The following is an 11,859-nucleotide window of genomic DNA, read 5'->3' on the forward strand; positions in this document are numbered from 1 at the left end:
CAGAAACAACATGTGCACTGACAGCTTTACCAGCACAGCAACGCTCCAAAAGACAAATGAACTCGCATCACTCAGGAGTTGAACCAACCATTCCACGTGGACTTCGATGTGAGCGTCAAAGATGGCCACCACGTCCCCCACGGCGGATTTCCACCCCGACAGTCTGGCCTGCGTGAGGCCAAGCTGCTCAGAGTGCCGGATCTTCTTCACCAGGCCTGGACACTCCTCGTTGATCAGGGTGACGTAGTCGTCCAGTTTCTCCTTTAAATCCTCTGCAGACAGTGAAGGTTTCGTGTGGTGAATGGTTTTATTAATGTTGCTGTAGGTTCAGTCTAGTTACAAAACTCTAGCAACCAGCCTTAAAAGTGACAGTTGCCATGCAGCTGGTTTTGATTTGGAAATGTCCACCTCCAAAACGTCACCCCAGCATAATAAAGATAATTTCACTGGTGGCACCAACAAGGAAGAAAAATAATATATATATATATATATATATATATATATATAAATAAAAGAATTGTTGTTGAATGTGATACATTAAGTCTGAAGTCACAGCCAGGAGGTAGTTAGCTTAGCGTAGCATTAAAATTGGAAGCAGGGGCAAACCACAGACTGCTTATGAAAGCAGCCTATATCTCAGAATAATCTCCCATAGCCTTAAACCAGATTATCTAACTCACCGTTACTGCTGCTGTCATCCACCAGGATGATTTCTTTCAGGAGATGAGCCGGCGTCTTGTCGATGATGCTGCGAATCGCCCTCTTGATGATAGACAGAGCCTCGTCCAGGTAGATCAGTATCACGCTGACGGTGGGCAGATCAGCTGGGTACTTCTTCTCAGCACATCTGTGACGGGGGAACGTGTGTTTTATTTTTACATCTTAAATCCAAATTTTAACCTGTAGTTCTTGTGTTAGTGATGGTCACAGGAGAAAAGTGGAAAATCAGATGTAAATGTAGGAAAGATATCTCGGGAGCCCAAATTCTGTGATGCTTTTTCCTCCATCGCTGATTGATCAGTTTGTAAAACAGAAATGCATAAATTTTGGGTTTTATTTTCACATTAAATCCGCATAAAATAAAAGGAACCTACTTTACTGAAAAGAGTAAAATGTACTTATTTTTTTTGTATGTACATTTGTCCACATCAACAAAAAGTTTGTTTTCTGGGGAATAAAAGCTGAATCCATGTTGGTTTATGTGAAGATAGGATAAAGCAAATATAGTGCAAGGGGAAATAATATAAAATATCAAATAAAAAATGTATACATGCATAAACTAAGATAGATAAATACAATAAATCATATTAATATTAAATGTCATTAATTTTATATAATATAATACATGGCAATACTATATGCAATAACAGTGTGAGCAGGGGGTTACCTGTGGGGCCTGGTGTCAGGGATCTCTCTGTTGAGGGGGAGTCGGTCACTGAGGAAGGCGTTGTACCCGTACCTCTTGTACAGCATCTCCGCCTCCCTCTGCTCCTCCTCCGACAGGTCTTGTCCCCACTTACTGAACAGGTACGAGTTGGGGAACAGCTTCCTCACCACCTTCCTCTCCTTCTTCACCTCGGCCTCCTTCTGCCCCGCTGGCACCTTCATCTCAACCTTGCCCATCACATTGACTGTGGACAGAAAACAGAGAGTAGGATGTTTTCTGTCACTGGCTTCCTGTAAAGTCATACTTTACCTAACTTCATTAAAAATCTGTTTCTTCAGTAAAAGTCTCCTAGTGAGTCAATAAGTTACATGATCTGCAGGAAATTAATCTTTATCTAGTTGTGATCACTTATTTACTGTAGTTTCTGGCTCTTAAATGTCACGATTTGTTGATTTTTTTTAACTGTTGGTTGGATAAAATATGAAATACAAGAAATTTGACACGGCCACATTGGTCTCTGGGAATTTTGACACTTGTAGATAAAATAATTGATTCATTTGGAAAATAATTATAGTAACTGATAATTCAGATGATGGTCGCAGCTCTTCTCCCTATAAACACTTTTAGATTTTAGCATGAAGCAGGTCAATTACATGTGGAAATGTAAAATAAACTGTTTTACTTTTTTACAACTTTACTTTTAAAACAAATTGAACCCTGTTATAATCTTCTACAGCCTCCTTTATTGGATCGTGACACACCGAGTTTAAAAACCAAGTTCAACCCATTTTAAACTTTGATTTAAAACTTAGATTTTTTTGATTTTACTCACACAGCCGGTTTATATCCTTCTCCATCTTGTCCAACCTTCTGAGCATCCCCTGGCCCCTGATGGAATCGTTGTTGTGGGCCGTCTCGAGTCTCTTCGAGTGGGTATGGACCTCATTCTTTATGGAGCTCAGGTACAACAGGGTCGAGGCCGCGGCAAAGGCCAGAATCGACACTTTGAAATAGCCGCACCTCATCCTGCTGCTGCTGCTGCTGCTGTGTAGGCTGAGAGTTTAAGTTAGGTGTCACATTGACTGAAGAAAGGAGTAAACGGTAACTTAATCTTATAAACTCTTTGTCCCTCTCCCTCCCTCCCTCCCTGTCTACACACACACATGCATTGACACATCATACCCGAGTGATCTGATATCCTGTAGTTCACAGACGTGTGCTGGTGGTTCGCAGCTCTTCTCCCTCTGCTCCCTCTGCACCTGGGAGACAAGGTGTGTGTCATTAGCTGGAGTGAGCTGGGAGGAGAGTTCTTCAGCAGCAGCAGCCAACAGGAGCAGATCTGCTTCAGGCCAAACAGACAGGCATGTCCAGTCTCTCTGCTCGCTGCATTTCTGTTTTCTCACCTCACTTTTATATCAGTGGAGAAAAAAATCTCACTGTGTGTTAAAGCCGTGTCATGATTTCCTTGCTCCCTTTGACAAAATTTTAAAAAGAAATTTTCTGTATCATGCTCAAAATTTTGGCTCATCCGATATAAACACAGAAAATATAAAGAATTACATAAACAATACATACTTATGGGAACATTTTAAACTCAACACAAACTAAATATTATATAAGCACAACAACATAAAACATAAAAAATCATATCGTCCAGACAAAACAGGTTTTCTTCTTGATTAAATAGCAAACTTTGAATGTTACTTTTATTTGTGTGAGGTCTTAAAATTTGAATCAACAGTAAAATAACTTATTAAGGATGGATAAATATAGAAATAGAAATACTGAACCGTTTTTTAATGTTTGATTATGATGTGTATTTAAAATTTGTATTCATTTGCTTTTATTTGCTTTCTCGGTTTCTTTGAGCATTAGTCAAAGCTCCATTTCAATGACGTTTTTCACTATGTATTGACAAAAGTTTTAATAAAACAAATCACTGTTACTCAGTTGAGAAAATAAACGGCAAACTAATCTATAATTATAAATATTGCAGCAGATGTTATGATGTGCATATTTGAACTCTGAATCCCTTCTGCCAAAAAACACAAAGAGAACAGACATGTAAATATTAGTATCATGTTCAACATCCACTGTCACTGAATCCTCATGTACCTTAAATGAAGCCGTGACCCAGCCAAGAAATCCATTTACTAATTTACTAATCCAGTTTTTTTTAATCCAGAGTGAAGCTTCAGTTTTATTTAAAACAATGTTCTAAAAAAAACACTATATATATTTATAATTTAAATGTTCTAATAAAAATACTATAATATTTTTAGTTCTTGCATGTCCAGGTATTATGTACATGAGAGACTGTTGAGTGTGACGGACCTAAATGAAACCACAGAGCACTGAATCTGTTCTGGAAGCTTCTAAAGCTGTTAAACCCAAGCTGTTGTTTTTACGCCTGTTTGCATCTCTGATAGGCTGTAGAGATACAAACAGGATCTTGCATCCTTGTGCAGTCACACATCAAAAACCATCGGTCTTGCAATGTACACATTTCACACTTAACAAACGAAACTAACTACTAATACTTTGCTCAGTTTCTACTGTACTCAATACAGTAGAAAATAATGAATGTCTTATTCACCAAAGAAGAATAAAGCTTTAAATACCCATTTATTTGCAGTACAAATCCACTGTGTTAATATTTAATGTTTCCAGGTGATGTCTGGAAATCCCTGCCATTCAAACCTTGTTCTGAAACATTATTCAGCAATTCCACTCTCATTTTAGTCAATTAACAACCTGAATATTATTGTTTTCTTTCTTCAATCTGCTAAATAATGAAGGGAGGAGTCCTCCTGTGTTTTCAGACACAAGTTTCCTTTTTACTGTACGTGAAAAGACACCAAGTGCGACTGAGGATATCACATGAATTCAAAATCCTAATCCCTCAGGCTGCGAACTCATATCACCAAACACCAACAATAGAGGAATTGGGTTGATAATGTGTAATTTGAGATCACAATCCTTTCTTGTTAAGTACAATTATGGGGGCATGGATTTCACACTGCTAAAGGCAAAGTGGACCATTCGTGTAAAATCTCACAGAGCTCCAGACGTCTCTTCAGGAGAATAAAATATTTACCAGAAAGTTAAACTATTCCTAGTTTTTCTTCCCCAGAGTGAGATGAGATGTTGAACTTGGTTTAAAGACGGGAAACGGTGAGAAACGGTGAGAAACAGGTCGGTTCAAAAGTAACAATAAATATAGTAAATGTAAATGAAATTTATCTAATTTTAATCTCATCTGAATTTAATCTGTGTGAACACAAAAGTGTAAATACTTAATTTCTCCATTTTACAGGACACTTTTCCCTTTAAGATATTCGCTGGAGACTCTGTTATTTGTGAACATGGAAAACGTGTTAATAAAACTTTCTATACGCAGTAGAGAAGCCGAATGATGGATCTGTTTTCATCTTGGAGAAGTTGAACCTTGAACCAGCAGCTCATCCTCACTTTGAAATGTATGTAGTAACTCCTGGTGTTGAAACTTCACTGCCTTTTACTTTTTATTTGACATTTATGTACATAAATATACAATGTTTGCACGCTGTTGTAAAATGGATAGAGAGATTAGTAAAATAAGAACAAGAATGAAAAAAGAGACAATGTGAAATTTGTAAATCTCCCAAATTACTGTACTGATGACACCATGACAAGTCAATTTATCTTAATTATTATCACCATCACTCTTCCTTGAGGCAAAATATGGCATTTGTGGCCAAAGCTGGAAATCACGTCATATTTATTATTGTACAAATCCAGGAAGAAATATTTACAAGCGACATTTTTTAAAAGTAGTAATTAAAGCTAAAAGGATATTATAGCTGTACATCAGTGACACAAACATGGACAGTTGAAGAGTTCAGTCAGTGACTTGCAACGCTGGGATGAAGCGGTTTAACTCTGACACGACGAGACAGTCCGAGTCGCAGACCCTGACCCGGAGACTTCCCTGAGGGATTGTGGGACGACGTGGGACTTTTACCCATCAGACCTAGGAAGGAAAAGATCATTAATTTAGAGTTCAGTGACTCAGAGTAAATGTAATGTAAGTAAACGCCTTTAAGCATCATAGCTGCTGTTCATTCATGCTGCACCTGGTGGGTTCCACTTGGGTATCCTGCCCCCTGCTGGACTCAGAGACACCACAGGTTTAAATGTAGGAAGTGTGGGGGATGAAGCAGGTCGTTCGGATGCCAGTTTGGAAGCTGGAGGATTTCTCACTGGTGTGGAAGCTGCTCGTGGAACAAAGTAGTCATAATAATTAGAATAATTCATCAATGACAAAAGCTGAATCTTCTCTGATGACTCTGAGGAACTCACCTGCTGCCACAGATTTTGACTTTGAGGTCTTTGATGGTTGCTTCTCTTTCTTAGAGGCTGGAGGTGATTTAATCTTCTCTTTCTTGGCAACGTTCTCCTTTTTAGTCTTGCTGACTTTCTTCACGGTGAATTCCTCCTCTTCACTCTCATCCGCTTCGCTAAAATCGTCATCACTTTCTGAATCTGGAAAAGTATTGTTGTTATTTTAATCACACAGAAACAACAGTGGTAGAAAGAAAACCACAAATGTACGAACAAGTGATAATAACCTGGTGTCAGTTTGGGTCGATAGTCGTCATCTTCTTCCTTCAACTTTTTCCTCTGCTCCTCAGTGGCGGCTTTTCTTTGTCTGGATGAGGCAGGCAACACCTTTTCTGATGTGATTTCATCCAGGCCTGAAGAAAACAAAGTGTCAAAAAACGGTTCAAACCTTTTTCGATGCTAGATGACGATGCATTGGTCAAATATGAGGCACTGAACATATTGGACAAAAATAAGGGAAATTTACCCAAAATGTCAGCATTCACGCTGCAGTTTGACATGTGCAGTGAAGAGGGATCTGTGTTTTCATCTGATGGAAAAATGTTTGATTTTAGAAAACACATTCATCACACACTAAATCCACATTTTTAAAAGACACAGCATACCTTTACTGGATGGTGATTGGCCCTCTACGTCCTCTGCATTATTGAGCAGAGAAAGCGTGATGGCTGCCTCTAGAGCTCGTTCACACAACCTCTCATCTAATGGTCTTCTATGAAAAAAACAAATCATAAATAATTCAGGATTCGATCGATTTTATACGGTGTTATACAGTATGTCGTCCCTGGTTAATTTACTGCAGCTGCTGAGCTTTGTAAACTGGTATTTGTTCACTTTAGTCACGTCTGCCAAGGAGGTTATGTTCTCATTGCTGTTAGGAAGGATGGGATATGGATCGAGGAAGAACCCATTAACTTTAGGAGCAAATTCAATTAGAAGATTAACATTGGGAGATAGAGCGTTGCCCTTGACGGAGGTATGTACTCCGAGTACCCCTCTAGTTCAATATGTTGAGCCTTCTTTAGGCGTTGCTTCCATCTTGTTCTGAGCTGGCACAGATACAACATCATCTTGTCATTATATACAGGGTCAGATGTCACATTCCACACCTGCTCTTCTGGCTGGACTGAGAGTCGGTCTCTTGACTGGACGACCTGCTTGGCGCATTCTTGTGCCCCTGTTGTTCCACATCGTCTCTGGCCTTTTTGCTGGGCGGAGCCTTCGCACAGGCAAAATCATCATCTGTCACAACATGAAGAAGATACTGTGTGTTAGTGGTGAGAGAGGGCACGGTCTTGTGTTAATGTACCGATTCGTATCCATCTTGTGTGCCATGAAAAGAGAGAGTCCGGCCTCGGGGTGGCAACAATGTGCTGACTGTGAAACAGCAAATGTTACAGGCTGATGTGAAGTCTCAGTACTTGCTTGATCGGGCGTCTGGTCAGTGTCGACAATGCAGATGTTATACTGGGTTAAAACCCGATTGGTTGTGTCTTCTTAGGTTTCCTGTCCTGACAGAACTTTGCACTTTAATATATAGGATGTGTGATTTCTTGAAGGGACTAAATAACATTGGAGAAGCTAAAAAGTAATGATGTATGCATGTGGGATGATGCCTGTCGCGTTTATATTTAGTCAAATTAATTTCAGAAGCCTTTAAATACTATTTTTAGACGTGAAGATCAAACTGACATGTAGATAGGTACAACATCTAAAGCCTGACTATATAACTGCCATCCAACGGTATTTCTATTCGTATCTCTTATTTCTAGCAGTAATATTGTTATAATTGTAATGATTTGTGTCAATTAACTCACCATCATCACAGTCATTGGGTTCACGGTAGTTCACACTCTTTGTCTTCCTGTGTGTAAACAACAAACAACGTGTTAGCAACAGACATTAACAACAGAATGAACAGGGGCGTGAATAAAAGCTCCACCTACCTCGAGGGTCGCTCCATAGTTGGTCAAGTTAAAGAGGTTTTTATCCGGTTAATGCTAAAACTTACAGGAACGTTACATCAGCTGCTTCATCAACACAACCCCCCCCCCCAGTGTCTGCACAGGCTACGTTTGCTAGCTGCTACGCGCCAAGCTAGCTTTAACTGTCGATGGTTGTAAAACAAACGTGCGTGCGATAACTTAGCGGGTGTAACGTGTGGGTTGAAGCGAACTAGCGCGTTAAACTAAGCGGATGGTCGTGACTTCTGTTGCACGACATCAAGCAGACGATCCTACCTCCTGCGTTTTCAACCAGCCCGCCTGAACCCACCAGAAGTGACGTATTGTTAGCTAGCACGACGAGCACCGGCCGCCGATTCGATCCAAAAGAAAATCTGAAACACATGTCAGTGTATTTCCTAGAAAACTACTCAGACTCACACAGAGGATGGGTGATTGGCAGAGTCATCGAAAATTATAATCGATCAATTGAAACTGAATAAGAAATTTAATTAAATTATTTGGCGAATCTGCTTCTGGCAAATACATTGATTAAACTCATAGACAGTATATCAAAATATTAAACCTTAAAATCTTCAAATTAAATCCTAAACCTAAACCCTGGATTAACAGAATACACATTTAAAGTGTCTGAGACTCTCTGCGGGTCATTTTTGTGCTTAGTTATTATTTTGTGTTACTACTACTACTAATAATAATAATAATAATAATAATAATGTTGCTGTGTTGTGGTGGGTGTATACTCCTTCCAGGCAGGTACAGGGAGATGTAATATGAATCGTAAGAAATAATGAGGGGAGATTATAACCAGTGGTGCTATACTATAAAAAAAATGTTTCATTTACAGCAACAGTATTGTGACCAACAAGTACATTTTCTCAAATGCAGTTCTTAAGTACTTGTACTTCTGTTGAGTATTTTTACTGTCTGCTACTTTGTATGTCAACTCAAGTTTTAATTGATTTTTTACAAATTAAGCACATGAAATAAAAACACCAAACCGATTTAGGAGTAATTTTATGGTTTATTATAAATGTAACATTCCAACAGTTTACAAATTAAGTAATAGGCCGATTAGATTAATAATATCCTAATCACAGAATTAAAAAACATACTTGTTACTTGTTACTGATCAGTGGACACACTTTTTCTTATGTAACATTGCAATGAAGGATTTAGAATTGAGTATTTTTAATGTGGCAATACTACATCAAGTAAAGTAAACTACATTTGGCCCAAAGGATGAAGCCTTATAAGTCTTTTTTGCAGAACTAATGCTATACATGAACAGTGCAGTGACTATTCTTGATTATCAAAATAAAGGATATGCACTTGATAAGTGTGTAATGTTGTTTTGAAAAACGTATATATAAATCTAATGTGTGACAGCTGTACATAGACCCCAGCGGCTGTTTATCATATGCTGCGGTCTTGCCCAAAACTTGCTCCTCATATTTTGACATCATATTCAAGGTATGTCTGCAATATTATATCTCCTCCGTCTGTTGGTATTGTATTTATTATAATTATATATATTATATACTACACTATTGGCTATTTCAGTGCTCGTTATTAGCTATGTGCTCAATCTTGCTTTAATGGAAAGATGTGACTCCTGGTGGATCACAGTTGTGATGCAGAACATCAAGCTGCAAAAAGAAAAATCTGATGCACCCATAACAGCTCCATGATGAAATTTCACAAAACCTGGGAGCCACTGATAAAATATAGTATAACATATAACGTATGACACATAAAATATAGTCTCCCTGGCCGGCAACTACAACCACCTCAAACCTCCACATTCTTATTTGACCTCACACACACTGTGATGCACTTGGTTTTCTGTTTATTTTGTTTCCACATTTTTTTGTGTTTAAATGTTCTAGTGGCAATAACCTTGTAATTTGGGACGTTTGTTGATATCATTTAAAAGATGTCACATTTGAATTCCTCATAACGTGGTAATAACCAAACTGTGTTCAACGGGGATGCAAAGGGATTTATGTTCCACCTGCGTGGTCCACTAGATGGTGTCAGAAGCTAAAAAACAGATGTTTCTGAACGTTACTACCGTTCACGTTGCTTTCTGTCACAGTGGCGGAGGGAAATGATGCTTATGTAACTGCAGCACAAACATATTCACAACAATTTAGGTGCAGAAATTGTAAAAGAGTCGTTGTTTTTCGTTGGATCGCGACCCATTTCCACGGCAACGCTTCGTCTTTTTACCACAAACCAATGTGACACCACGTGCACTCGGATCTGTGAATTTAACACAAGACAGGAAACAATAACAGTGACGGGCACGCGCACGGCGCCTCCGCCCTTGAGTGCTCGACCAAGCAGAAGAAAGAAAAGAAAAAAAATCCTCGACGCCATCTTGTTCCCGGTCGACGAGCGGTGACCGAACGACGAAATGAAGTCGCCGCGTCCCGCCCGCTGCTGTTTATTCCGCGTCTCACTCCGCGCTCCCACACACGCGGGATCACTTCGCGGGGATCAGCTGTTTCTCGTCGGGGGAAAAGTCTGCGTGAGGATTTAGAAAACGCACCGCGGGGACGTTGTTCGCTAATGGCGCCGGGTCGCAGCTGATCTCCGGGTGCGCCCCTCTCCCCTCTCAGCTCAGGACCCGCCCACACATGCTGGCTGCATGATGTCATCACAACCGTCTCCCAAAAAACTGACCGATCTCCAGCAACTGTGCGCCATTTATTCTCAAAGTGAACCGCGTCGCCTTTACGTTTAAACCCGCGAACTAATCGTTATCCTCTCCGAAAACTACACACCAAAAAATCGACATTGAGCGTTAAATCCTCCGGGGCAGTTTTACGGACGTTTTCAAATTTGACGACGATCAGATCGAGCCCCGACTTTCGAATGCGTCCGCCCCGCAAAGTTATTTCAAACGTCCGTGCAGCTCGTGCACCAGCAGTTGCGGGGCATCGCACCCGCATCAGTGCGCATGCGCCGGGGGATGCGGTTCAGGGGGGGGGGGGGGGGGGGTCAAGAGATGGAAACGATGAGAACATCCCCGCAACATGTGATGTCAATGGGATTTGTTACAGTCCTGTTTCTGCAGAGCGAACAGTTACAACAGCAGCAGTATACTCACACGATTCTACATATTTTACTTTGTTGTTGAATTAGTCTTACTGTACGGGGTTTATTCTCATGTCCCTCGCACTATTTCTAACGGAAAATAACTTTTTGCACATGTGTGTCATCTGCACATCACAATATGTCCTTATATTTATGTACAAACAGATTTTCAAATCCTGTGCCACTCCACTTTACTTTATAACATATTCTATTCAAACATTCACTACAGTGAAAGGTGTTTATTATGTACGTGTTTTTATTCTCTTGTCTCCCTTTGTCTGACCTGTCTGCTGCTGTAACAGCTGAATCCCCCCGGTGTTTGGATCAATAGAGTTTAATCTTAGCTTAATCAAAATGCTTGTAAATAGCAACTTTGACCAGTGACGATAACAGGACATCTAACAGACACTCCCCCCAAAATAAATAATATTTTACATGAGCTTCAATATGACGTCAAACTTTGACTTCCACTGCAGTTCCCTTGTGCTGCTGTGTCGATTGTGAATTTCCCCTACAGAGGATCAATAAATCGTATAAGTCATAATAAAATGCAACTGCTACAGGTGATGATAGTAAGACTTTAAACAGCTCCCCAAAATACACATTTTACACATGCTCCGATATAGCATCAAAACCTGAGTGTGAGATTTACTTTACACAATTTAATTAGTGATTTTATCTACCCCCACTTTTATCCTGATTCTTGCGCTTATTATGACTTTTTCCTGACTGTCACAGCCCTATGAATATGTTTCCTGTACAGCCCGCTTCCTTTCTCCATGATTTAATCTTCCTGGTCAGTGTTTCATGGGCTATCCCTTTCCGAACATCAGCTCAGTATTTGCTGCTCTTGTATAAGGGGTTACGTAACAGCTTAGCTGCCTCCTACGGCGTTGGGTGGAGGATTTAGATGCTCCTTTTCAGCCCTGCCACTGGGAAAACAAAGGATTTTGGTTCAAACGAGCAATGTTTTGTAAACCTGTCTGCATTTTTGTGGCAGTTATCAATGAGCAATCTGGACTG

At 39.9% G+C, this 11,859-nt stretch overlaps 2 protein-coding genes across 2 annotated transcripts in view; both read right to left on the minus strand.

The window, feature by feature from the left end:
• The window catches only part of LOC117757184 (probable polypeptide N-acetylgalactosaminyltransferase 8), a 16,128-nt gene extending 13,465 nt beyond the window's left edge, over positions 1–2,663 (minus strand). The window contains exons 1-5 of the mRNA XM_034578066.1: positions 2,575–2,663; positions 2,220–2,447; positions 1,388–1,631; positions 681–847; positions 89–272 (exon numbers count right to left, since the gene is read on the minus strand). Of these exons, the coding sequence (XP_034433957.1) occupies positions 89–272; positions 681–847; positions 1,388–1,631; positions 2,220–2,412 (788 nt within the window). The 5' untranslated portion in view covers positions 2,413–2,447; positions 2,575–2,663. The remainder of the gene's footprint in view (positions 1–88; positions 273–680; positions 848–1,387; positions 1,632–2,219; positions 2,448–2,574) is intronic.
• Positions 2,664–4,898: 2,235 nt separating this feature from the next.
• Positions 4,899–8,059, minus strand: rad51ap1 (RAD51 associated protein 1). Its single transcript, XM_034578100.1, has 9 exons — positions 7,717–8,059; positions 7,588–7,634; positions 6,880–7,012; positions 6,359–6,482; positions 6,237–6,306; positions 5,998–6,123; positions 5,729–5,911; positions 5,503–5,640; positions 4,899–5,399 (listed from the first exon to the last, which is right to left on the minus strand). Exons 1-9 carry the CDS (start codon positions 7,731–7,733, stop codon positions 5,272–5,274), a joined length of 966 nt encoding a protein of 321 aa, XP_034433991.1. The 5' UTR covers positions 7,734–8,059; the 3' UTR covers positions 4,899–5,271.
• Between the last annotated feature and the right edge of the window lie 3,800 nt (positions 8,060–11,859).

This window comes from Hippoglossus hippoglossus, chromosome 23 (genome assembly GCF_009819705.1).
Source record: "Hippoglossus hippoglossus isolate fHipHip1 chromosome 23, fHipHip1.pri, whole genome shotgun sequence".
Lineage (NCBI taxonomy): Eukaryota > Metazoa > Chordata > Actinopteri > Pleuronectiformes > Pleuronectidae > Hippoglossus > Hippoglossus hippoglossus.

Coding starts and splice junctions, on each gene's coding strand:
- rad51ap1 (XM_034578100.1), bottom strand. Junction 7,013..7,587: donor ACCCAATGACTGTGATGATG/GTGAGTTAATTG, acceptor ATGTTGTGACAG/ATGATGATTTTGCCTGTGCG. Junction 5,400..5,502: donor ACCCAAGTGGAACCCACCAG/GTGCAGCATGAA, acceptor TTTCCTTCCTAG/GTCTGATGGGTAAAAGTCCC.